We start from the raw sequence: 27,893 nt of genomic DNA, 5'->3' as shown, positions 1-27,893 counted from the left end.
CCTACCCCGTCGTTACGAGGATTGCTATCTTTCCTTCTGCTTTGCTCCATCCGCTCTAGGCTGGCACTTTGCCTTCATCGCCTGTCAGTTTCGATACAGGGGCTGCTTCATACCGTCTGGGACATCGAAACTCGATGTCTTCATCAAAGGGGCTTCCTCCTTTTCCAGGCGCTTCTTCACTGATTTCTATCATTCCATTCCTTTACTTTATCCGTTACTTTTTCTCTCTCCCCCACTTCTCCGCTCCACCTTTTCTTAAAAACTCATTCACAAGAAAAAAATTTCACAGGGTGCTCTCTCACTCCGGTTCTCTCTTTTTGTTCATCTCAATGTCATACCGCCTTAAAAAAATGTATATATGTGCAAATTTTTTTCATAGATGTTCTGTTTTCTATAGACCTTCCATAATTCCCACTCTGTTCTCAACCTATAGCACAACAAGTCAGCATCCTTTTACTGTCCAACTTGAAACTCACAGACCCAACTTTTCTCCCCCCTCATTTATTCTTTTAACTTCTGTTTTCTGGAACGACTTATCTTCATACATATTTCCTGAAAATTACAATCTACAGAAATTCAAGTCTAATGTCAACAAATATATTCTTCCATTTTCTCAACCTTCAACACATGCACACTACTAAGTACTATAGGTTCTAATACCTCTCATGCCTGGGGTTTGCATAAAAAAAAGGTTTAAAAGAAAATAATTTTTATTTTCTTTTAAAGTAATGCGTGCTGTAAATAATGATTATTTGTAGATATACCAGTGTCTGTTATTACTCTTGTTCTTCAGGTGGGAAAGCCAGTGGACTTAAGCGAGTTTGACAAAGGCCAGACGACTGGGTCAGAGCATATCCAAAACAGCACGGCTGGCGGGATCATGGTCAGCACCAACCAAAAGTATTCCGAGGAGGGAAAGCCCACGAACCGTTGGACGACCATGGCTCACTGATACTCAAAGTGAGCAAAGGCTCTCCCAGATGGTGTGGCAACAGAAGGGTGACTGTGGTGCAACTAGCCAGTAATTGGAATAATGCGTCACAACACACAGTACATCGAACCCTGCTGAAAATGGGGCTGCGTAGCCGCAGGCCACTCAGAGTTCCCATGCTAACCACGGTTCACTGGCGACAGCGCCTACAGCTCGAATTTCATGCGAGCATCAAAACGGGACCTTGAGTGATTGGAAAAGGTCGTCTCCGATGAATCATGTTTCTTGTTGCATCATGTGGACGACCAGATATGTGCGTCGTTTACCTGGGGAAGTGATGGTGTCTGGATGCACCGTGGAACGAAAACAAGCCGGTGGCGGCAGTATCATGCTTTGGGTGATGTTCTGCTGGGTCATCCATGTGCTGGGCACAACGACGTCTACAACCTACTAAAACATCATTGCTGACCAGGTACACTCTTTCATTAACAGTCTTCCCCTCTGGTGGTGCCATCTTTCAGCAGGATAATGTGCCATGCCACACAACCTGGATTGTTCGAGACTGGTTCGCAGAACATGAGGAAGACTGCCTGGCCTCCAAATTCCCTAGACATCAATCCCATCGAGCATCTGTGGTTTGTGTTGGAACAGCGACTCCGATCTGCGGCATCTCAACCACAGACCTTGCAGAAATTAAAGGATCTACATGTTGGTACCAGATACCACAAGACAAATTTAGAAATCTTGTAGCGTCCATGCCTTGCCAGATACCAGCTGTTTTTGGCTGCATGTGATCATATTAGGTAGGAGGTCATAATGTTTTGGCTTATCGGTGTATATATGATGTATATACACATAAATTCCTCTTATCCAGTGTGATCAATAATAGGTTACTAATTGAAAAAGTTGGTTAAAGTGGAGAATCAGAAAGTATATACACATATTTAAGCATTTTATTTTCGCTTCTTTGAACATTAATTTATATAAAATTAGTGATTTTTATCCTTTAAGATGAAATGTAATATTTTGTAGCATAATCGACCCTTTTATTAATAAACATTATTGTTGAATCAGGCTTTTTGGAAGCTGAATGAAATTTATGGCCCCGAATTTGATTCAATCTCTGCATTGTCCAAGTCATTACTGATTATGTTGAAGACTTTTAACTTCTGAGATATAGAACTGTTAATCTTTGGAACCTTCAATTTTATATCATTTTATAGCCTCGATTACTGTTTTATAATTAAAACAGTATTAGCATTAGTAGAGGCATATGATGCAAGAAAGGCGCCTCCGTAACCAGGTGGGAAGGAGCAGTAGTGCACAGCACACGTTTCTTGATTAGACCGGAGTTCGAGCCTGTCACCATCAAATACGGAGGATGCGGAAAGGTCAGGAAATGACCACCGCATATCCCGGAGCAATATGGCCTTAGTTGCTAATGCTCCTAAAAACCAAATAACAACAACATGATGCAAGAAAGCAAGCTTATGCAGCATCAGGCCAAAAAAAAAAAACACTTCCATTTCATCCCTCTGTTCTTTGAAATACCTGTCCAGCTGAGCCTTAAATTTATTTAGGCTATCAACTTCCACAACAAGGGATGGAAGTCTGTTCCACCAACCAACTACCTGCTGGCTAAAGGCAAATTTCCGCACATCTATCCTACTTCTGTCTTTCCTCAATCTGAATTTATGCCCTCTCAAGTGATTATTCTGAGCAAGAGGAAGAATCCCATCGGCATTGAGCATGCTCAAACCATTCAAGGCTTTATACAACTCTATCAGATCACTTCGCTGGTGCCTAGTCTCCAGACACTGTAATTTGCAAAACTTAAGCCTTTGTTCCATTCACTAATCTTGTTGCCCTTCTCTGTACTTGTTCCAGCAGCTCTACATCCTTCTTGAAATGAGGCCTCCAGATCTGTATACAGTACTCAAGGTGTGGCCTGACCATTGCCTTATACAAGGGAATAATCACCTCCTTATCCCTGCTAGAAAAATTCCTATATATCATTGACAAGACACCATGAGCTACTCTTATAGCCCATCTGCACTGCTCAGAGAACTTCATATCTGCCTGCATAATTACCCCCAGGTCCTTTTCATTCTCTACCACTGTCAGTGTAGTACCTCAGAGTTGATACGTTGCTCTGGGGTTACTGTTTTCCATATGTAGTACTTTACATTTGTCAATGTTAAACTTTATTTGCCACCTCTCAGCCTTTCCAGATCCTGTTGCAGCAGCACAGCATCAGTAGTGTCCATAACAACCCTGCCAATCTTTGTATCGTCTGTAAACTTAGACATTAAGCTTGATATACCATCATCAATATCATTTATAAATACAGAAAACAATAATGGACCCAACACTGAACCCTGAAAAGTAATCCTACAAGGCTATTTCCTTTTTGAGAAAACACTAATTAGACATTGTAATTAAATCTCTATAACAAACATTGGAGTAAAGTGCACTTTCCTCTGTGGAATTTCATTTTAAATAGTTTTAATACTATTAAATTTTTTTTTTTATTCTAATCAAATGCAAACAGTTAAGGAAGTAAGTTCCATTAAAATGAGGTATTTTAAACCTTTCCTTTTTTTGTCAATTGAATCAAACATAATAAAGTTTCTTTCACAGTTATAAGCAATCAGATTAACAAAGGCAAGCACATTTTTGCAGCAATGATAAGAGAGGTTATATGAGAAATATTACATCCAGTGGACCAATAACACAATTTATGATTAAATTACTACTCTATATGAAATGTACCTGTTCAAACTATAATATAATGCAATTCATAAAATTAATTATACCTGGAAAAATAAATATAAATACAGCTGCTAAACTCCCAAGCATCTGTATTACAACTCCTATGTTTGGTATTAAGATGGCTATGACTACCGTAGTAAAGAACCATAAAAGAGCAATGATGATTCGCCTCATACTTTCTTTTGCTAGAGCGCTTTCGTTTGTAAGTTTTCTAACCTGAATATACAAATCATCAATGGCAATCCTAGAAAAAAATAAATAAAATAATAATGCACTATTTTTTAGGAAATGTGATGCAACTCTTACAAAACCTGATTAAAATTTAAGATTAGATCATTTATTTATTATTAAAATTCTATACTTCTACCCAAGTATATTCAGTGGCCAGATTATTAGGTGTATTGACCTAATAGCAAGCAGCACTTCCTTTAGCTGCCATCAGAACAACCTTGAGGTGTTAGGATATGGACTCCACAAGGTACTAAAAGCATTCCACAGATATGCTTTTAGGCTTAGTAGTTCAATTGATCCGGTAGTTGCCTCAGATCAGACATTTGTGGTTCTCTGCCATGAACAGCTCATCTCATTACACAGTTGCTCAGTCAGATTATATCTGAATGAGCACGGCAATGAAGTATGGTAAACTTAAAATATACCGTGTGAACAGTGTCATTCTCATGATCCCAAATCCATTTCCAACACGATCGATGCATATGACATGGTGCATTATCTTGCTTGAACTGTTATCTGATGGATGAATTGTGGCCATGAATGAATTTGGGTGGTTGGTAACAATGTTCAAGTAGCCTGGAACATTCAGATGTTAATAGAGATGTTACATTTTACTGAGACTACTGCTGCTGCCCATATGCAGTAGTAGTATTTATCAATATTAAAACATAGCAGTTGCCACTTCGAAGCAAAACTTTTTTTAGGTTGCAGAAGTATGCCGTGTTTATGTCATTAACCACACTGCCAGCCTTTGTATAACCTGCAAACGCAGACAAAGCTAGATTGACTTGATCAAATAGCGAAAAACTGAAAATAGTAAGAAACCCAGCACAGAACCACGAGATACTCCACTAATAACATTTATCCAAGAAGGGCCGTGTCTGTATAAAATTGTTCCATATTCTGTCACTCAACCATCCTTTTGGCAGTAACTTGTTTGTAATGCCCTACTGTTCCAATCTGTATAGTAGTCTTATGTGTGGAACAGTAAGAAAATTTTTTTTCTGAAATCTAAATACATGTTGAAATGATTTTTTTGCATGCATTTCCTTTGTTAATACATCATAATAACTGATCAGGTTAGTCAGACAAGAACTCTCCAAAAATCCATGCTGTGATTTCTGTAAAAGTACATTCCTGTCAAGACAGTCCTGCAAAAGTTCTTTAATTGCTGACTCCATTAATTTATCCAGAACAGAAGTCAAGCTTACAGGTCTGTAATTACTCATTTCAACCTTTGTGAATAGGAGAAAAATTTGCACATCTCCAATCTACAGGAACCTAAATGAATCCAAGGATGCTCTCACAATTATGGCCAGACTTTCACATACCATTTTTTTGCTGCTTCTCAATTATCACAAAATCATTTATCTCCATTAGAACTTGGTATACTTCTGGTATACCAATCCCTAAAAACTTTCAGTTTGTCTGCAACCTGAATGGAATTGTCAGCAGTTTTGTTGTTCATATCTAGTGCACAAATGTGGTTCATCCTTTTCCTTCTAACGTAAGCAAAGAACTCTCTGCCACTTTCCTTTGCATTCTTAGCCATGGACCTCTCACAATCCGACTGCACTTAGTGAATTGATTGCAGACTAGTTTATACTTACCGTTAGTTTCTCAATCCCCCCGATAATTTATAATCATTCCATGGATTTTTCTTCTCTGCCACTAGCCTCCCTGGATGTTTTCCTTACAAACCATGTAATATACATTGTGATGCTGTAAATTCTGTAAATGCCAGAGCTGGAGTACCTTGTAGTGTTAGTGTGTGTAGGGTAGGGTAGGGTTGTGTTGGTCTGTTGTTCCTCCCGACATTTATCTGGAGGAACAACACAAAAGACAGACAGGACACAGGGGAAGGGTTACTCTCTTAGTTAAGAAGCACAAATTCTAAGGCAGTGCATTCAATTGACAATGGTGGCCAGTGCAATGTTGAGTTAGTTTGGTGTGACATAAGAACAAGAAATACAAAAATGACACAGTAGGGGCTGTGTCAATACAATAAGGCTGTGTGAATACAATAAGGCGCCTCCGTGGGCAGGAGCAGCAGTGCGTAGCACACGCTTCTTGATTAGACTGGGGTTCGAGCCCGTGACCAACAAATACGGAGGATGCGAAAAGGTCAGGGAATGACCATCGCATATCCCCGGAGCAATATGGCTTTAGTTGCTAATGCTCCTGAAAACCAAATAGTAACAACAATAACAATGAATACAATAAACAGTTGTATAGTATAGAGAAAAACAGTTGTATATAGAAATAAAGTGGATTAGTAAATCAGAATGCCTTATAATGAGTGATTTTAACCATAACTTGTGGGTGTCACAGCTTAATGCTTATTTGACTGATGCTGCATAAGCAAGCTTATGCAACATCAGTCAAAAAAAAAAAAAAAAAAAAAACTTCCCATTTCACCTATTCATTCACTCCTTCCTTAAATTTATTTAGGCTATCAACTTCCACAACTACAGATGGAAGTTTGTTTCAGCAATCAACCACCAGCTGGCTAAAGGCAAATTTCTGCACATTATTCTACAACACCACTATGCCTGGCATTTGTGGATTCTAAAAAGGCATTTAACTCCATACAGCATAAGGCAATGTTTCAGGCACTGGAAAGACAAAGCATAGATACCCCATATATCCCATTATATGTTAGATCACACTTGGAGGAATACTATATTCAAGTGTGGAGACTGCACCTAAAAAAAAGACATCGAGCTTCTTGAAAAGGTCCACAGGTGAGTAAGGATGCCCTTACCCACAGGTGGGTAAGGGCATCCTTATGAAGAAAGACTTCGAATGTGTGGGTTGCACAGCTTGGAAACTAGACACATTAGAAGAGACTTGATTGCAGTGTTTAAGGCTCTGAGAGGTAAAAGTAAAATGAATGAGGATGATTTCAGTTATAAATGATTCTAGAACTAGGGGCAATAACTTCAAGTTATGGTGGGGAGGGAGATGTTTAGACTGCACTGCAGCAAGTTATAAATTACTGGAATAAGTTACCTACACATGGTGGTTAAGGCTGACAGTTTGGAGAAATTCAAAGGTCAGCTGGGTAGTTACCTACATGAGGAAGGAAATGCATAGGTTGTATATTTTATTTTTTTAAATTTAATTTAATTTTTTTTTTTTTTTGTGCAAAAGCCTTAGGGTTCCTTGCGTTATATGGCCATTACTAATACTAACTGAACTCACTAGTGAAGGAGGGGGGAGTGTAATGATCAAAGGGCTTGAAATATTGAATTACTGTAATGGGATAATAATCAAGCTGTCCAAAACATCTGTTATATGCAAACTGCAGTGATGGTTACTCTCGAGAAACAACTCTCTAATAAAACTGGTATTAATAGTGGCAGAAAGAAGGAAAACAAGCTTGTACACCCAAAAAAAAAAAAAAAACCTACCTGTGTCACCTGTCCATTGCCTCCAACAGTTTGTCTAGTTCATTGAATCCATTCACTTCTACAACACCAGACAGAAGCTTATTACAGCAATTAACTAGCCACTGGCTAGTTAATTGCTGGGAATAACTTGGGATTTTTTTTATTTTGGCTGGTGCAGCATAAGCCTCAGGCTTCCTTGCACCCTATAGCTAATAATAATAATAATAATAATAATATGCTGGCTGAAGGTAATTTATGCACATCCATCCTGCAACTATCCTCCTTCAGTTTGAACTTATGTCCTCTCGTGTATGCAGTCTGAGCGAGAGAAAGGATGCATCAGCACTGAACTTCATATATTCAAAGACTTAAACATCTCAATCAGATCTGCTCTTAGGTGCCTAGTCTCCAGACACTGCATCTTTGCAGAACTGCAGCCACTCTTGGTAAGAGTACCCTTTGTTCTCCTGACTAATCTTGTTGCTCTTCTCTGCATGCATTCCAATAGCAGCTGCAGGGATAATCATCTGCTTATCCTTTCTGGCAAAGTTTCTGTATAAAATTATACTAACAAACTTGATAATAAAACTTAATTAGAAAATACCAGATACTGACATCTGTTATTTTCTTAATTTGTTTACCAGATAGTGAGCTTAAATCTCAGACTGTTGAGGTCAAATCTGAACATCAAGCAACACACTATATGTAACATCCATTAGATTGATGTCACGTGACCAGAGTTTTGAGTTCTGTAAGTTAACTTTATTATACTTACTATCCTGTTTTATGAAGGGTGATATTCTTACTTGATAATGCACCGAGTTCTGTTCATTTAAGTGGTGAACACAAATGAAGCTTGGCTCCCATTCTGACCTCCACTGGATTGTAATAAAGTAACAAAGCTTGATTTCAGCTGTACCAATGTACCAATATTGCAACTTTCAGAAAGATGTAATTGCTATAAGCTTCTTTCAGATTACAACCTGTATGGCATATTAATGCTAAGCAGAGTTATACGTCAGTGCCTTCCGAAATCCTTTTGGGACTCAGCAACTGAGTTTTGAAAGGGATTTCAGCCCAACAAGTACAAAGTAAAGTTTTAGCTTTAAAAGAAAAATGTAAAAAGTACACATTCCCGTGACATTAGAGAAAAAAAAGCTTTGTTTTTTTTTTCTAACAGGTGCTCCTTCAATTGCACAATCAATATTTCCTGGGCACACTTTGCATTATGCCTTTTTTTTTTCACAACAGTTTTAGCCATTCTATATGTGATTTATACTATATTCATAGCTTTGCATGCTCTTATTTACAAAAAATTATAAATGAATACATCACAACTGATAAATATATATAATATCTCGAATGTTTAATAGGGAGAAGGAAGAGAACAAAAACCACAGAAGAGAGAGAGACCCTTCTGGCCTGCGTTCCATTCAGAGGCAAATTTGAATCTCTAAATCGAATAAAAACATTTTATAGTAGGTCAGTGGTGCAGATTTGGCCAACTGCAAAAAATAATTTTTTAAAAATAAAATGCAAAAATTTTAAAATTTAATTTCAGAGCTGTAAAAAAATTTTTTAAAAGCTTCCTTATAACCAATGGTAAAAACTTGCTGTGAAACTTGGCCATAACATGTACAAAAGGTGAACCAATTACAACAGCAGGAATCTTCATAATCTCCAGCAACACTACCTGAAGTCATTGTGGGAAGACCTCAGATGCAAGTGTACGGTGTGTTAGTTGCCTGACGGCATTAACTATACAATATCGGTGCAGATGCACCATAGTTTACCCATAAATTTAAACTATGGTGTATCTATACCAATATTATATAGTTAATTACCTAGAACTCATATAATTATGCCTTGTGCATTTCATCTTTAAATACATTATGATTTTGAAGAAAATATATGAGAACATTATCTCCTTTATTTAGACTAGACAAAGACAGTAGCAAATTTAAAATTGAAAAATGAGTTTGACAAGAAGCAACATCTCCAAAGTGGTTTACTGCTGCCCTTGAAGCTTTCAGAAGATTGTACTGGTCACAGAAAGGACTCAGTGTGAATGAGGAGTACCTAAACCATTTACGATTTGCAGATGACAGTGTGATCATAAGCCATGATCCCAAAGAATTAAGAGGAAAATCTTAGAATCAGTTATGCAGAGTTAGTAAGTATTTCGGACTAAAAATGAATATGCCTAAAACAAAAGTAATGATGAACAAGTATGCCACAGAAAGGGATATAATCATTGAAGGAGCAGTAAATTGAAAAGGTGCTCCTCTTAATTCTTTGGGATCGTGGCTTATGATCACAATGTCATCTGCAAATCGTAAATGGTTTAGGTACTCCTCATTCACACTGAGTGAATGAGTACCTAAACCATACACAATTTATATTGTGATTATTAATGAGTATATAATTTATAAATGAGTACCTAAACCATACACAATTTATATTGTGTATGGTTTAGGTACTCATTTATATTGTGTATGGTTAGACACACGAACCGAATCCGTTTATGCATGATTCGCCTTTGTATTTACAACAAATGGCAGTCAAACACGGAATTACCCCAACTGAATGCAACACAATAGGAATGAAGAGAAGATTCTAAAAATGTATTTATGTTTTTTTTTTATATCAGTGAAGGGGAAACACATTTCACCATAATAATGTAAAAACCCACACAATTCCAGCTATTGGTATTATCGCAAATGCCATTAGATCAGGTTTACTACCAGTTTATAAAAGACTCCACTAGCAGAAATGCAACTGGAAATTGTTTTTATTGTTTTATGGTAGTAACCCCCAGAAATGTGCTTTAGTAAAATGTGAGATGTTAATAGTGTGTCTCTGCATTTACAGTGTTGTTTATTCAGTTGCTATACGTTTTATTTGTTTATGTGTATCAAGCTCGCCTCCTCATTTTGTAATTGTGCTTTAGTCCCTAAAAATGAGTAAAATACTTTAAAAGTGTGAAAAGGAAGCATCTTGGTGAAGACACTACAGATTCAGAGAGAAGAAGAAAAGCAATATCGATAAACAGAGGCGGACTGGGTCAAAAATTGTTACTCTGGATAATTTGTAATGGCCTCATACTATGGTTTATGGCTGAAATCACACCAGCCTCCGGCCCACCGGGGTTTCCTCGGTAAGGCTTATGGCCAGCCCGCCTCTGTCAATAGAGAAAAAATATGAAATTGTGAAATGCTTTGAGCAAAATGAAAAACCATGTGATATTGCACGTGCTACAGGCCTAAATGAGGCAACGCCGAGAATTAGAAAGAATGCAGAGAAAATAAAAACTTTCATAGCAGGAACAACTCAAAGTGTAATTAAAATCCATTAGGTAAAGACACAAAGAATTGGAAGAGATGGAACGGCTGTCATCTGTGCGGATAGAAAAATCAAACAAAAAACAAGTTTGCTTACGATAGAAGCAAAAGCATTAGCAATATTTTATTACGTAATAGTCGTAATAAAATACATATTTTATTGTGTTTGGTAATGTTTTGGTTACAAATTTGTGTTCAATCTTGGGTGGTCGGCACCTAACCCTATTTTTCCCATATGGCCTGTTGTTTATATTGCATGATTTTGCATTGCACGAGGGTTTCTAGGAACAAAACTATCATGCTATACGAGGACTGACTGTACTTATCTGGGACAAGTCATTAGCTGTAATAACAATAAATGGCTGGAAGTCAAGAGAAGAATAATTTTTGGATGGATAGCATTTGAGAAATATAGTCACATACTGAAGAGCAATATCCCAATTTGTCTAAAACGTAAAATAATGAACCAATGGTATACTCTCTACCATGACTTATGGAAGTGAAACTTGGGTACTCACCAAAAGAATGGAAGAGAAGCTGAAAACCACAGCAAAGAATGGAATGAATTATATTATGAATCTAGAGTGTTAGATAAGAAGATAAACGCATAGATTAGGCAGCAAACTCAAGTAAAAGACATTCTTATCAAAACTAAAGAACTGAAATTGTCTTAGGCTGGATACGCAGCTCGAAGACATGACAGATGGACTAAGGAAATAACAGAATGGTACCCAAGAGGAGCTAAAAGAAAACCAGGAAGACAACAACGGAGATGGACAGATGAAATTCACAAGTTTGTGGGTAGTAAATGGATGGCTATTGCACAAAACAGAAGGAACTGGAAAGTAGCTGTAGAGGCCTTCATCATGCAGTGGATTGAAAATGGCTGATGATGATGACCACCTGCCTAGATAGTAGGCACCATGCATGATGGGTCCATGGACCCTATTATACTGCATGCGAAGACACCCACTGACATGTTGCACCAGGTATTTGGACTCATCTGACCCTTGTTTCCATCCAGCATGTCAATAATGATCAGCAGTGAGGATAAGGTCTCGAGTTGTCTGCTGTGGAACCCAATATGTCTGAGAGTGTGGCACATCATTTGGGATATTGTTCTCATGTTCCCCATATTGTATTACGATGCCAACTGTTGCACAATAGTTGTAGAGGCTCAATGGCAGGTCTTGAATGATTTTCTGTTGAGCCTGCACAATGAGCTGCACCCTTCACTTACTATGAATATTCAACTTGCATAATCCTTTACAGTTGTATCCCATTTGGCACAATTCTTTATACACTTGAACCACAGTGGATTGTGAACAACAAACAAGACAGACACATGGAAGCACCCAATGCACAAGCTCCCAAAATAATATACCTTTTGAAACTCTGTAATATCTTTACTATGTCCCATAACTGCTACTTCATCACTTTGACTTGCATGACCAGATGCAAATTACCAGTGCTCTTGCAAATGAAGTTGTATGGTTTTTTATACTGGAAACCATGTGGCACAGTCCATTGCGGAAGGGGATGGTCATAATTCAGTGATCATTGAATGTATATCAATACCCGTATGTTAATATACATACGGGTGCTCTTCCCGTATGTATATTAACATACGGGAAGAGCACCCCAAAACTAGGACTGATAATGCTAATGCCATAAAGTTCATACCCTGAACATAAGCCTCGCAGTATGAGGTCTAATAACACACGAACAATAAAAATTAACTGAGCTATTAACCGTCTAGCTCATGTCCCCAAAAAAAGATACATTCCGAGGTCGATCTGAGTATTCCATGAGACAGATGGACTCACTGAAACAAAGTCAATTGATAATTTAAAATTGGGAACTTTTAATTATATTCATTATCTTGGCTATGGTAACATATAAGAAGAAATAATATATTTTAATTATTAATTTATTTTTTATAAGTTAACATCAAACAGAATTTAAAAAATCATCACAACAGCCAGTAAATATTTCCATAAGGATAAATGTACACAGAAATGTCCTGTGGAATATCTTTAAGCATAAAAAACAGAAATACATTTTTAAGTTTTAAAATAAAAGTTTTAATATAATACGTTTTTCATTATACGGTAAATCCCCGCTACACGCAGTATCTGTATTCGCGGTTTCGTGATCGCTGATTTAATATAAAATGAAACCTAAAAAAAAAAAAAAAAATGTAAATTTTAAAGCACCATGAATATTTTCCGCCATAAAAAAACATGGGTGTGGCTAAAATTATCTTTCCCAGTCAAAACAGCATTCAGTGTGTGGGGAGAGAGGGGTGACAAAATTGCGAGCGTGGATGTTTCTCGCTAATCCTTGTTCAGTATGTGTTATGCGCTTGTCATGAAAGGTTTGGTCGTTGGCTTTTAATTTATATGCTTATAAATTGAATAAATTTATCAATTTATAATTTGATATGCTTACAAAAGTGATAAATCTACCGTTTTGCAGTGTGTTAACGGAAGAAAGTGCCTTTATTGCGGACAAGTTCTTTTTTACCCGTACAAAAATATGGCTACGAATAACAAGGGAAATGTGAAAATATCAAAGAAGGTGATGACATTAGCGAATAAAATTGAGTTATTAGACAAATTTTCTAATGGTGAGAGTGTCTCCTCAGTGGCAAAATATTATAAAATCAATGAGTCAACGGTATGGTCGATCAAAAAAATCGGAAGAAAAAATCTGACGTAGTGTCTGTGAAAACGTGCTAATTGTTTAAAAAATTTCCTCTATAACTCGTGATGTTAAATTAGAAAAATGGAAAAGGCTTTAAATCTGTGGATAGAAGACTGAACTCAAAATAAAATTCCATTGAGTTCACTCATCATTCGTGAAAAGGCAAAACTCCTTTATCAACACTTTAGCGAAACTGGTGATAGCACTGGCGGGATAATTTTTTAGTTAGCAAAGGCACTGGTTTGAAATTTCTAATAAATATTACATTTAATATTAAATTGTTTCTTATTTTCATTTCGATGCCATATGCTTGCATTTCGCTATGTACATAGTCATATTATGAAGGTACATATAATACATACATACATAGACAAAATTTTAGACTAGTTTTTCTTATTTACAGTATTTCATACTTTGGAACGGAACCCCTTTATTACTATGGGAGCCATAACTCGGTATTCGCGGCATTTCTCAGGAACGTAACCCCCAACAACGTAACCCCAAATAGCAGGGGTTTACTGTACACTGTTTTTAAAAATAATATGGGTAAAAAAATTAAATAATTCTTAACTTTTAAATAGTCTGAGAGCAAGATTTGCTCCCATCGTTTTCCATGCTTGACTGAATTTCTGGATCAGAAATAAAAATTATTAATAAACCTGAGATGCTAATATAATAAAGATTTACTTTATTTTTTTTAGCATTGTGAACGATAATAATGGATGCATGTGGGATTGAAGTTCCAATGCATTAGAAATTTTATGTTATACCAGTGTCCCACTATTGACTTCTGTAGGTGACAAACCTACGTATACTGCCTCAACTTTCATATAGGATTTGAACAGGTTGCAACCAACCATCAATTGACTCAAAATACACAAAAATATAATGCTGACTAAATATTAGTGCAAGGTTTGGTTTGTTTGGTTTTTAATGGCGCATTGGCAGCTGTGGCCATAATGCGCCAAATCAAATTAGTGCAAGGAAACTGGAAAGAAGACTTAAAGATGAAATAAGAATACTATTATATAATCAGTTATGCAATATGTAAAATCCAATAACAAACAGTAAAACAGCAGTCTTGTCATCAGTCAAAAATCTGTAATCCAAACTATGTTATCCATCAAAAAATTATAATCCAACTAACATACTTAAAATTGAAACAATGACAAATAAGATATGAAACCAAAACTAAATATAAATGAATGCTAAATATTTATGTCCACCTAGAGGTCATTTTTCCAACCTGTGGTTCATTCTTTTTCAAACTCATTGCATTCTCCACAAATGCTTAAGCCTATTGTTACATGAATGAGCCCAATGACACAGTGGCATATCCAGGTATCAACATAAGGGGGAGCATAGCAGCCAGGTGTTTGAAAGTTTTTTTTTTTTTTTTAGTAGACTTAGGAACACTTATACACGTGCATGCTTTATTGATTATTATCTTTATTTAAATATTAGGAAAGCATGTAAATAATAATAATAATAATATTAATCAGAAAAATTACAATAATATATTTCTAAACAATTGGCAATAGAACACACGGAACATACACGTGTATATATAAGAAAATTATGAAAGGGAAGAATAATAGAAATACATGCAGAAGCAGATTTACAGCGAAGCTTAAGCTTCAAGGCCCTAGCAATATGTTCTCATGGTCATATGTTTTTGTAAGATTTGAAAAGGTAAGATATTTTAACCACCGCTGTCTCTTTCGATTCCAGCTTCCCCTCTGTCACACTGTTGTGTTGGATGGCGATGGAGTCACGGGCACAGGCAGGATATTTTTCAAGGTGGTGCGCATGAGGGAATAAATTTTTGGTCACCAAATTTTGAAAAATAAATGCATTATTTTAATTAAGTTACAGCTTACTCATAAATCAGCTGATTTACGTGTACAGCTGAGCCAATGTTTAGTGATTGTTGTGTTGTTATAATGTTTCAATAATTTAATGAAAATATTAAAAATTGTGTATTATTTCGATCCAAAGGTGGTACACTTAGCATTAGCATAGGCACTTGATGCAAGAAAGCAAGCTTATATAGCATCAGCCAAAAAAAAAAAAAAAAAAAAAACACCCACTTCTCATTTCACCGATTCACTCGCTCTAAATGTTTGACCAGTTCTGCCTTGAATCTGTTTAAGCTATCAACTTCTACAACAGCAGATGGAAGTTTGTTCCAGCAATCAACCACCTGCTGGCTAAAGACAAACTTCCACACTTCTATCCAACAACTGTCTTTCATCAATTTGAATTTATGCCATCTCAGGCAATTATTCTCACCAAGAGGAAGAATCCCATCAGCGTTGAGCATGCTCAAACCATTCAAGGCTTTATACACCTCAGTCAGATCACCCCACAGGTGCCTAGTCTCCAAACACTGCAATTTGCAAAACTTAAGCCTTTCTTCATAAGACCAACCCTTTGTTCCATTCACTAATATTGTTGCCCTTCTCTCCACTCGTTCCAAATGAGGCCTCCAGACCTCTATACAGTACTCAAGGTATATATAAATGACCATTGCCTTATCCAAGGGGATAATCACCTCCTTATCCCTGGTACAAAAATTCCTGTATATCATTAACAAGACACCATGAGCTACTCTTGCAGACCATCTGCCTGCACAATTACCCTGCAGTCCTTTTCATTCTACCATTGTCAGTGTAGTTGATAAGTTAATGGTAAACTGCAGCCATTATCACCCCACTGCAGGATGGAAGCCCGCTCAACAATTCATGTTTAGGGAAATGGACCATAATCTGTCACACTCGTCCAGTGCAGGTTGGCAGATCGACCGTATTTAGCAGTCAGGGGCTTGAACCCCATTCTACTCAAGGAGCATGTGCTATTCCACGCCAGCTCATGACCACTTGGCTACAGTTGATAAGTTACTCTGGGGTTACTGCTTCCCATATGCATTACTTTACATTTGTCAATGTTAAACTTCATTTGCCACCTCTCAGCCCATCTGCTCAACTTTTCTAGATCCTTTTACAGCAGCATACTGTCATTAACAACCCTGCCGACCTTCGTATCGTCTGCAAACTTGGACATTAAGCCTGATATACCATCATTAATGAATACAGAAAACAAAATGGACCCAACACTTAGCCCTGGGAGACTCCACTAAAAAACATTAATCCACAAAGAGCAGTGTCCATTGATTACCACTCTGTTTTCTCCCACTCAACCATCCCTTTATCCATAGCAGCAATCTGCCTCCAATACCACATTGCTCCAATTTGTACAGTAGTCTTCCATGTGCAACAGTACCAAAAGCCTTTGTAAGATCCAAATATATGATATCAAAATTATTCTTTGCATCCTGTTCCTTTGTGACTACATCATAGTATCCAATCAAATTGGTCAGACAAGACTTCCCTTTAACAAACCCATGCTGTGTCCGAGCTATAGCTGCAGTCCTGTCTAGATGATCCTGCAATGCTTCTTTAACCAGTGCCTCCATTAATTTCGCTGGAACAGAAGTTAAACTAACAGGTCTGTAATTACCTGTCTCTCCCTTTAATCCTCCTTTGTGTGTTGGGGTCACATTTGCACATTTCCAGTCCACTGGTATCTCCCCTTAGTTCAAAGCTCTCATAATTATGGCTAAAGGTTTACCTACTTCCTTTGCTGCCTCCTTTAATATAATTGGATAGATTTCCATCCAACCCAGATGTCTTTCTTATGTTTATCTTCAACAATTTCTCCTCCACTTTCCTCTCAGTTATTACATGATTATCTAACTTACTGCCAGAGTTTAATACACCTCTGGCATTTCCCTCCCTGAATAACTCCTGTGCAAATGTAGATGCAACATATTCATTTAGTTTGTTAGCTACCTGAGCAGGATTATCAACAGTTGAGCCATTGATATCAAGTGGACCAATCTGATTCATCAACTTCCTTCTAGATTTAACATAAGTAAAGAACTCTTTACTGTTTTTCTTTGCATCCTTTGAGAAATATTTCTCGTAATCTGCCTTTGCCCGCCTAATCTCCTTTGTGACTTGGTTATATCTATCATAGGCTTTTGTGTCACCTGTTAATTTATATGTATCCCGTGCATTTTTCTTCTCTGACATATGTCTCTTTAGTTCATCTGACATCCATTTAGGCCTAAATCTTGAACAATATTTCTTAGTTGCTATGAAAAGCCCAGTAGCTTCCAAGATTATTTCTTTCATTGCTTCCTATTTTGAATTTGCTGTTGGTAATATCATCAGTTGGTCCCACCGTATAGAATTGAAATGCTGTCTCAGACCACTATAGCCACCTTTACAAAAGCAAAAACCCTTCCCTTTACCCCTGATGGTAGTTACCTCTTTGAGTAAATCCCACTTCAGACCACTGCCACCTAGTGGTTCTTTTATCTGCAGATTCTTAATGCATGAAGAATCACTACCGATAATCACATCAAGAGTATTACTCCCCCTAGTTGCCTCCCGAACATAATATCTCAACAATATCTGCCTTTAATGTCTTGACTAGCACTTCAAGGACATCAAAGTTATTAACTATACTCCTGGCATTGGTATCCATGCACCTGTTTCTACTCTTAGTTATCCTAACACAGCCCATGTATTTACTTGTTTCACTATGACCCAACAGTCCTGGGAATCCCCATTGCTTGCTTTCCAGGCTGCTGCTCAATTGCATTTGAATAGAAGCAGTCCATGCTTATTAGTCCGTGCTTATCTATTAGCTAGCAGTTTTCCAACCCACCTAACTCTGCCTCGATAGCATCAGCAAATATTCTTGCACCCTTTCTATTTAAGTGTATCCCATCCCTGTAGAAGCAGTCTCTCCTGTTAACAAACACAGACCAGGCTGAGAAAAATTCTACCCCTTGAGCCTTGCACAATCTCTCCATGGCTGAATTGATAGACAAGGCTCTCACCATATACTCCCTCCTATCATATCTGGACAGAACTGCAGACACTTTCAAATTCATCCCTAACTCACGACTTTTTTTCAATATTGACCTGTACTTGTTAAGAAATTCCGCCAGTCCTCTTACTATCGTTTGTGCCAACATGTACAATATCAAAGGGTGATATTGTACAACAATATCACCCTTTGTGCCCTTAAAAGATATCTGCTCTACGCTCTACATCATCAACCTTTGCCCCTGGCAGACATAACCTGGTCCTGTTCCACCTATCCTTTTTGCGCAGTATGTTCCCTGTTTCCCTGATAATAGATTCACCTACAACAACTAGTTCCTTTGTGACCAGTGCATTCTGCCTTGGGGGTTGCTTCTATGTTGCATGATGTTCAAGTGCAAGCTCTGGTATTGATGTGGGCAGCTGAGAACTTAATGGGGCCCTAAATTTAAATCCTTCGAGAGCATACACCCTGTCCTTCAAGCTCCCATATAGGCCCTTAACAACGCTGAGTTGGTGCCTACTTTCCTCACAATCCTTACATTGTGCACATACACAAAGACATGATATTGCCCCTTGGCAATATGTCCTATTCCTGATTGTTCCACAAACATCAAACGAGCAGTGCATTTCTAAAAGCTGTGATTCAGAGGACAACTGCCCCATCTCAGTTCTCCCCTGTGCCACAGCACTCCCATTAGTTTGAGCCATTTGCTTTGCTGCTGTGGTCTGAGTCATGATTTCTATTCAATTTCAAATAAAATTCCATTACAAAATATAACCATAAACTTTATATACCAATGCAATTATAACACTATACAGTAAACCTCCGCTATTTCCGGTCGCTGATTTAATATAAAATGAAACCTAAAAAAATGTGAATTTTAAATCGCCGTGAACATTTTTCGCCATAAAAAACATGGGTGTGGCTAAAATCATCTTTCCCCGTCAAAACAGCACTCGGTGTGTGGGGGAGAGGGGTGACAATCGTGAGCGTGGATGTTTCTCGCTAATCCTGGAAGGTTTCATCGTTTGCTTTTAATTTATATGCTTGTAAATTGAATAAATTTATCAATAAATTGATATGCTTACAAAAGTGAAAAATCTACCGTTTTGCAGTGTGTTAATGTAAACAGACTTTTTTGAGTGTATTAACGGTAGAAAGTGATATTATTGTGGACAAATTATTTTCTAACCCCTACAAAAATATGGCTACGAATAACAAGGGAATTGTGAAAAGATCAAAGAATGCGATGACATTAGCGAGTAAAATTCAGTTATTAGACAAAACTTCTAATGGTGAAAGTGTCTCGTCAGTGGCAAAACATTATAAAATCAATAAGTCAACGGTACGATCAATCAAGAAATTGGAATAAAAAATCTGCCATAGTGTCAGTGAAAACGTGCTAATTGCTTCAAAAATTGGCTCTACAACTCGTGATTTTAAATTAGAAAAAACGGAAAACTGTCTATGTATGTGTTATATGAAGGTACATATAACACATACATAGACAAAATTTTAGACTAGTTTTTCTTATATATTTCATCCTTTGGAATGGAACCCCTTTATTACTATGGGAGCCATAACTCAGTATTCGCGTTTTCGGTATTCACAGCATTTCTCAGGAACCTAACCCCCCGCTATTCGCGGGGGTTTACTGTATATATGTTGTTCAGTATCGAATATTATCTCTGAGTTACGTTATATGACTTTCTTATTTCCTGTCAAGTTATGTGTATTAATTTATAATGTTACGTTTGTAAAATCTAGGTCATTATATGTATTTAGTTAAAAAAGTACAATGTAATTGACAATGAAATTTAATAAGATTAGTAAATTTTACAGATTATTTGCTACTACTATACTCGCTATCTAGTTCGGGATACACATTGTATTGTATAACAATGGCAGCAAGTTACGAACAGTAAATCTATGAACACGAGGTATTAATTACTTTCAAAATCGTGCTGTCTAAAGTCAAAATAAACCATGGAACTTGACTAGGTCTATAATCTACTTATAGAAAATAATTTAATCTAACAATTAAGTTAATAAACTGGCTAAATATAATTAAAAACTTAGCATTCTCGGGATCTGCAAAACTCGTCCAACACGTCAATTAGATACCCTTACCGATACTAAGTAATAACCTACAAAATCTCTATCTAAGTTCAAATTAAATTAAAGTATTGTTACCAGGAATATAAAGCAGCTCTCAAAAATAAAATTAATATGCCAATTTAAGTCAATAAAAAAGGAAAAATTTAAGAAAACTTCTCTATTAGCTGAACCCGTAAAAACTTCGCCTGTTCACATGTACTCTCGTACCCAAACTTGCACCATGGTTTGAGTGTCCATCAGCTTTAAAAAAATAAAAAGAAATTTTGCAAACTTTTTCTTAAAGAAGACCCACAAAACCTCCATCCCCCTGCATAGCTATGAAAAATGCTGTGCTGCTTTTTGCTGTTGCACATTCTGTATCGCCAATTTTCTTGAATGGCCATACTCTGATGCTGAAAACTAAAGGTCTCATCGGCTTTCTTGAGATTGGTTTGTATGACCATGCCTTTCATATAACTTAATTCAGCTGTCAGCATGCATTTACAATATTTACAAAAACATTTCAAACAATCGTCATCTAATTTGCAGAGCCAGTTCTTAGATTTAACATCTTTGAGCCACTGATTAATATATGGTCAACACTTTCGTGTTGACTATATTTTTTGCTCATTTTCAAAAAGGGGCTAGAATACACACTACAGTTTAATATCTCTAAATAATACCTATATATAAATAATAACAATATCTATATTAAATATTATGCCTAGTTGCGTTTAATCTTACTTATAGTTTAATATGAAAATTCATAAAAGAAAAAAACAATTAGTTACCTACTCAAAGTAATTGAATCATCTCAAACGAAAAAGTGCTAGTTTTCATCCACACTCTGTTAAACCTATTCAGAACAGTGATTTGCATGTAGAAACAATTTAAGTTACTGCATCTTTGTTCTGGGCAGTCTACTCCAGTAATTCAAAAAGTGAACCAACATAAAGCGACCCTCCGTATTAGGAAAAATTAGACCGTCGAATTTCTTTGAAATTCGACGGTCTAATATTTTCTAATATGCTATGAATTTTCAATTAAAAAAAAATTTACTGACATCAGAGTAATAAAATTACAAACCGTTCTCTGAAATTGTTTGAGACGTTATGGACCATTCATAATTTGTGAATGTAAACTTAAGAAATCTGGAATTATAAATATGCTTACATGAAGGCCGTCAAAGTCAAGTGATCAAATGCGAGGGTGCATAAGTACACGTACCTTGAGTGACTGCGGTTCAAGCCTATGACCATGGGTGCCAGCAGCATGGTGCAAGGTGGCGAAAGTGCACCACCTTTGGATTTCAAAGTAATACACAATTTTTAATATTTTCGTTAATTTATTGAAACATTAAAATAATACAAATTCTTTCTTTCAAAATAAGTCCTTTCTCCCACCAATCACAAAACATTGGCTCAGCTGTGCATGTAAATCAGTCAAATTTGATGATGTAAATATTGCATGTATTCGAAAATTTGGTGAGCAAAAAATTTATTTGCGCATGCACCACCTTTCAAAATATTCTGCTGGCACCCATGCGCATTAAATACAGTACCATTTCTTCTGTTCTCCCTATCTTGCGAACTCTTCTGACCGTGTGATTGCCCGGAGCATAAAGAGGAAATTCATTCATAAAATCACTTATTACAGAATCACTACAAAGTTGGCATTGCATTGCACACACAAAGCAAATCAATGCACACTTTTCTGTTCAGAGGTGCGCACTCATCATTTACTGCGTGGAGAAAAGGTGAGGACACGAAAAATAACTTTTTGAAATTCATATTACATCTCTCTATAATCTGCAAATGATCCAGCAACACATTTACAATAAAAAAAAAAAAATACTGATACCAGAGTAACAAAATTACAGATCGTTCTGTCAAGTTGTAACAAAATGCAAAAAATAGTAAAAAAAAATAAGAAATCTACAGCAATGAGTAACATTATTATCAAAACTGCACAACCTTCTGACTATCGCAGATATCATGGATCATTCAACATTTGTAAACAGAGGCGGACTGGATCAAAAATTCTTACTGGGGAAAACTTTTAGCGGCCTCACAACTTGATGGCCATGCAATTGCACATCGGTCTCCAGCCCACCAAAAACCCTGGTGGGCTGAAGGCTTTCCCGGTAAGTCTTATGGCCAGTCTGCCTCTGTTTGTGAATGGTCCATCATGTAAACTAATGAAAACTGGAATAATAAATTTACTTACATTTTCAGCCTTTACATATCACAGGTTAAAAAAAGAATGCTTGTAATGGGTGAATTTTTTTCATGCTCCGCTCTGTGAAACTCGAAAATGTAAAATCACTACACTTGACAATGCAGAATCACAGATTAGTACATGATAATAGCTGCAGAACTTTCTTTCTGTGTCAATAAAGCAAAATGAAAATATCTGATTGGCTGATTTTTTTGTTTCATTTCCCACTCTCGTTTCCTCAGTTTCTCCTTAAAGTAGCTTTGAGATTAATATGAAAATTCATAAAAGAAAAAACAGCCAACAAATTTTCCCAACTCAAGTGAAAATAGAACAGATACATATAAAACGGTTATAAAATGTATTAAAAGCAACAAAGTCCAGTCTTGTTGGCTGTATAGAAAGAAAGCAATAGACAAGGGTAGAATGTTGAAAATAGCAAATGACCTCAAAACCATAAATTTAATGAAACTGATGTTGGACAAATAACTTGTGTGATCAAAACCCACTAATTTTGGGATGATTGAAGTAGACGTTTTACTCTTCCTTGTCATAGTTTAATTCACTCTCTGAACACCACGAGATAAACGCTAATTGCACGAAGATTCCTCCCACTGCATCGGTCCCTTACAGAATGTCATCGATATAGGTAAGAATCAAAGGATCTGGCAATTTAAATGTCTCTAGTTAGCATAGTAACAACTCATTAGTAGTCCTGTAGTTTTTTGTTTCAGAAAAAAAAAAAAAAAAAAAGGAAATCAAAAAAGACGAAAAACAAATCTAAGGCACTGAAATAACAACACTCGCCATAGCTAGACTGTTATGTGACAAATTTTTGTATTGTAAAATAAAACATTGCACTGCGACAATCAGTGTACCCACACAAAAAATGTAAAACAAATTCAACACTAGAATAAAATCAGATATGTACACATCTGTGTATATTTGGCACGTTTTGCTGAATATTTCAAGACTATCTTTTATTTGATACTATTTCTATATGCCACAATAAAAACAGTACTCAGATGGGCAGTAGCTGTGCTATGGCGCCTCCGTAGCCAGGTGGGAAGGAGCAGCAGTGCGTAGCACACGCTTCTTGATTAGACCAGGGTTTGAGCCCGTCACCACCAAATAAGGAGGATGCGGAAAGGTCAAGGATTGACCACCGCATATCCCTGAGCAATATGGCCTTAGTTGCTAATGCTCCTAAAAACCAAATAACAAACAATAGTAGCTGTGCTGATAAAAATGTTACATTTAATTTTAAAAAAAATTCTCGCTTGTTAATGAAATTCATTAATTAACTTGAGAAATGAATGTCTTCTAAATTTAATGGTCCCCTTTCAAGTCGGGCCCAAATGTAGCTGCATTGGAACAGTTATGCCACTGAACAAAACCATTGGTTTTTCTCGAGATTATCTTTCAGTTAGCTCTTCATGCACTGAAAACTAGGGCTTACAATACTGAGAATTCAGGTATTGATACAAAAATACCGGTTTTTTGGTACTAATTTAAAAAATAATTATCCATGATTTATTCACATAGAGGTTATAAAATCGACAACAATAAATCATTAATATCACAGAATTTGTAACAGAGGGATTGTTATACACAATACAAATGCAATGGAAACTGAAAACGTGATGAGACAGACAAAATCTTACAAATATATTTCTCTTAGTGTGTGTGTGTGTGTGTGTGTGTAAGTAAAGCACTTAAAAAATAACAAAAACATCATTACGGAAATATTTCCATTAGTAACAGTAGGCCTGGTAGTGCAATTAAGGAATATGGTGAACAATGGTATGGCAGGTGCAGAAGGTTAAAATTAAAAGCTTCTGGACAATAGTTTAATCCCTCTATTACGGCGCTACTCGAGGATGTGACACTTAGTGCATTTTGGGAAAGGGTGTCGGTATGGAGCAGTTCAAAGGAATTGTGAACGGGTGATCTTGAGGTAAAAGATAAAAGCGTTTTGTTGTGTGGGAAAAATATTCTGTTTTTCCCACCAAAGGAAGAAGGGGAAGTTTAAAGAATAACGCAGTGACTGGGGCAGGTTTAAATTAGGAAGGGGGAGATACTCGAGTGGACTTTTTTAGTGTGCAAGCTTATGTGCAAACCTCTCTGGGGTTTGCACATAAGCTTGCATATAAAAGCTGGCATACAAAAAAATAGTAAGGGGCAATTGTAACTTGCAATCAATTCAATAAATAAATAAATGAGAAGGAAACAAATAAGGTGCTCACACCCAAAGAGGGATTTGTGGTTATTGTTCGGAGGGGTTGCAGCCTTCCAGTGGTAGTTCTGGGAGTGTCCAGCTATATAGTGAAGGGTTCCACCGGACATATTCCTGTGCTAGAAGTTAATCCGGAAGTTAAATAACAAGCCAGTTAGATAGTGCCCTGGCTTCTACTACTGCTGTGGTAATTTCGAGAACAGAGAACTGTTCTTGAAATCCCAAAATAAGACAATACTGGAAGAGCTATACAGCAGAGTTCAACTGAGAGAGAGACAGAGAGACATCACCGCATTCCGTGGAAGGAACCTGCACAAAGGAACACCACCATGAAAGAGAAGGAAGGTAAGTCCTCCAAACTGTGTTGTTTTGGAAATGGTACTTAGATAAAGTGGCAAATTATTTAGATTACATGGAATTATTATCATTAAGTTAGCGACTTATGGATTGCTGTTGTGAAGAGAATTAATATTGGTGATTAAGAGAAATATGAGGAAGTGATTAAGATTGAATTAGCTTAGTGTTTGAATCTGTAGACAGAGTTAAGATTGTTAATTGAGAGAGATTTTATGGAAATGATAGCATGCATTAACAGATTAAATGAGAAAAATTAATACAGTAAACCCCCGCTATTTGCTGGGGTTTACTGTATTTACGGGGGCATTCCAGAGAAATGCCACGAATACTGAGTTATGGCTCCCATAGTAATAAAGGGGTTCCATTCCAAAGTATGAAATATATAAGAAAAACTAGTCTAAAATTTTGTCTATGTATGTATTATATGTACCTTCATAACATGACTATGTACACAGACAGTACATAGTGAAATGCAAGCATAAGGCATCAAAATGAAAATAAGAAACAATTTAATATTAAATGTAATATTTATTAGAAATTTCAAACAAATCTTTAAATCCAGCGCCTTTGCTATAGCTAAAAACTTATCCCGCCAGTTCTGTCACCAGTTTCGCTAAAGTGTTGATAAAGGTGTTTTGCCTTTTCACGAATGACGAGTGAACTTAAGGAAATTTTATTTTGAGTTCGGTCTTCTATCCACAGATTTAAAGCTTTTTCCATTTTTTCTAATTTAACATCACGAGTTAAACAGCAAAGTTTTGAAGCAATTAGCACATTTTCACGGACACTACAGCAGATTTTTTCTTCTGATTTTTTGATCGATCTTACCATTGACTTATTGATTTTATAATGTTTTGCCACTGACGAGACACTCACCATTAGAAATTTTGTCTAATAACTGAATTTTACTCGCTAATGTCATCACCTTCTTTGATCTTTTCACAATTCCCTTGTTATTCGTAGCCATATTTTTGTAGGGGTTAGAAAAGAATTTGTCCACAATAATGTCGTTTTCTACCATTAATACCTCAAAAAAGTCTGTTTACACTAACACATGCAAAACAGTAGATTTTTCACTTTTGTAAGTATATCAATTTATAAATTGATAAATTTATTCAATTTACAAGCATATAAATTAAAAGCAAATGACGAAACCTTCCATGACAAGCGCATAGCACATACTGAACAAAGATTAGCAGGAAACATCCACGCTCGCAATTTTGTCATCCCTCTCCCCCACCCACTGTTTTGACTGGGAAAGATGATTTTAGCCATGCACATGTTTTTTTAGGCAAAAAATGTTCACGGCGATTTAAAATTCACATTTTTTTAAGTTTCATTTTATATTAAATCAGCGACCGCGAATACAGATACTGCGAATAGCGGGGGTTTACTGTAGATTACTTTTCTTCTATTATTCTCACAGGCAGGAAGTTGCTTTGCTGTGAGATATTTTAGGAATCTGTGGCCTTTTGTGTGCAAACTTTAGCTAGAAGACATCTGAAGCGGACATAACTAAACTGCATTTAGTTCGTGTGTTTTCTTTAACCCACTTATACCTACACATGGATGACAAACAAGTTCCTAATACTGAGCAGTTTCTTCCGTCAGTATCTATGGCTGAAAGTTCTGGGTTATTAAATCCACAAGTTGCCCTCAAAATCAAACTTTTGGCACAGCTCTTCTACAGATGCACATAGCCTTCTCTTGGAGGAGTTCATAATTAATCATTGTGTTTCAATACACAACAAGCCTAATCACCCTCATACTTTCTCACGTTATGCAGGAGAATGTAATATAGGTATAACGATGACAAACTCACTTCGATTTGCGGCTTACTGACTGGACTATGTATACGGACTGGTGCACCAGTGACCATAGAGTCATCTATTATATGCTTTCCCCTGATTCTGCCGTTCCATCTTCACACACTTTCTCACAGCCAGAATTAATAAGATTTTCTATCAGAGATATTGACTGGAATGCTTTTGACTCTTCCATTCTTCTGGACCTTGACGAACAGAAACTTGCTTCTTTTGAAACCTCACCTATTTCTCATCAAGTGAACTATATTCAAAATGCTATAATAAAAGCATCATATAAGTCTTCTAGGAAAAAGAGGGTTAATCAGAAGACGTGTTCATGGTGGACGCAGGAGTTATCCCAGTTAAGAAGGGCAGTTCATCGAGCCCGTAGGTACTACCAAAGGTATAGAGACTGGCCCCAAGCTGACGTTAATCATTTTTACCGGCAGTATCCTTCATTGAGGAAAAGCTACGTGAAGGCCATTGCCTCTTTAAAGCGTGAAACATGGATGAATTTTGTTCACACCTCTGGAAATGCTAACCCTTGGGGTCTTCTATACAAGATTGTAAGAGGAAAAACTTCTGGTTCTAACATATTTGGCTCAATTGTGGTGGACTCCGTGGAAACACTGAACTGGCATGATTCTGCAAATGCAATCTTAGATGCTCTTTTTCCGTTGGATGATCCTACCTCAGACTTAGCCGTTCATTCTAAAATCCGATCAGACAATAAATTTTATGTGTCCTCAATAAGCACCGAACCTTTTACGTTGGATGAACTTCAGGCTGTCTCGCATAAAGTTAATGTTCAGAAGTGCCCAGGACTAGATCTTGTAGAAATAATTTTTATTACCAGAGTCTTGAAATTAAAACCTTATGTTCTTCTAAACTTATTCAACAGATGCCTTCAGG

General features: G+C 36.7%; 1 protein-coding gene across 1 annotated transcript in view; it reads right to left on the bottom strand.

Annotated features, from left to right (window-relative positions):
- Positions 1 to 27,893, bottom strand: part of LOC150079123 (sodium-coupled neutral amino acid transporter 7-like) — a 183,836-nt gene that overhangs the window by 6,626 nt on the left and 149,317 nt on the right. Inside the window, exon 7 of the mRNA XM_090382961.1 lies at positions 3,748 to 3,947. Within this exon, the coding sequence (XP_090239087.1) occupies positions 3,748 to 3,947 (200 nt within the window). The remainder of the gene's footprint in view (positions 1 to 3,747; positions 3,948 to 27,893) is intronic.

The sequence above is a fragment of the Mastigoproctus giganteus genome, chromosome 10 (assembly GCF_048544385.1).
Source record: "Mastigoproctus giganteus isolate SK-2022 chromosome 10, ASM4854438v1, whole genome shotgun sequence".
Taxonomy (NCBI): Eukaryota; Metazoa; Arthropoda; class Arachnida; order Uropygi; family Thelyphonidae; genus Mastigoproctus; species Mastigoproctus giganteus.
The sequence above is the reverse complement of the archived record's forward strand: the minus strand, read 5'-3'. Positions and strand labels throughout refer to the sequence as shown.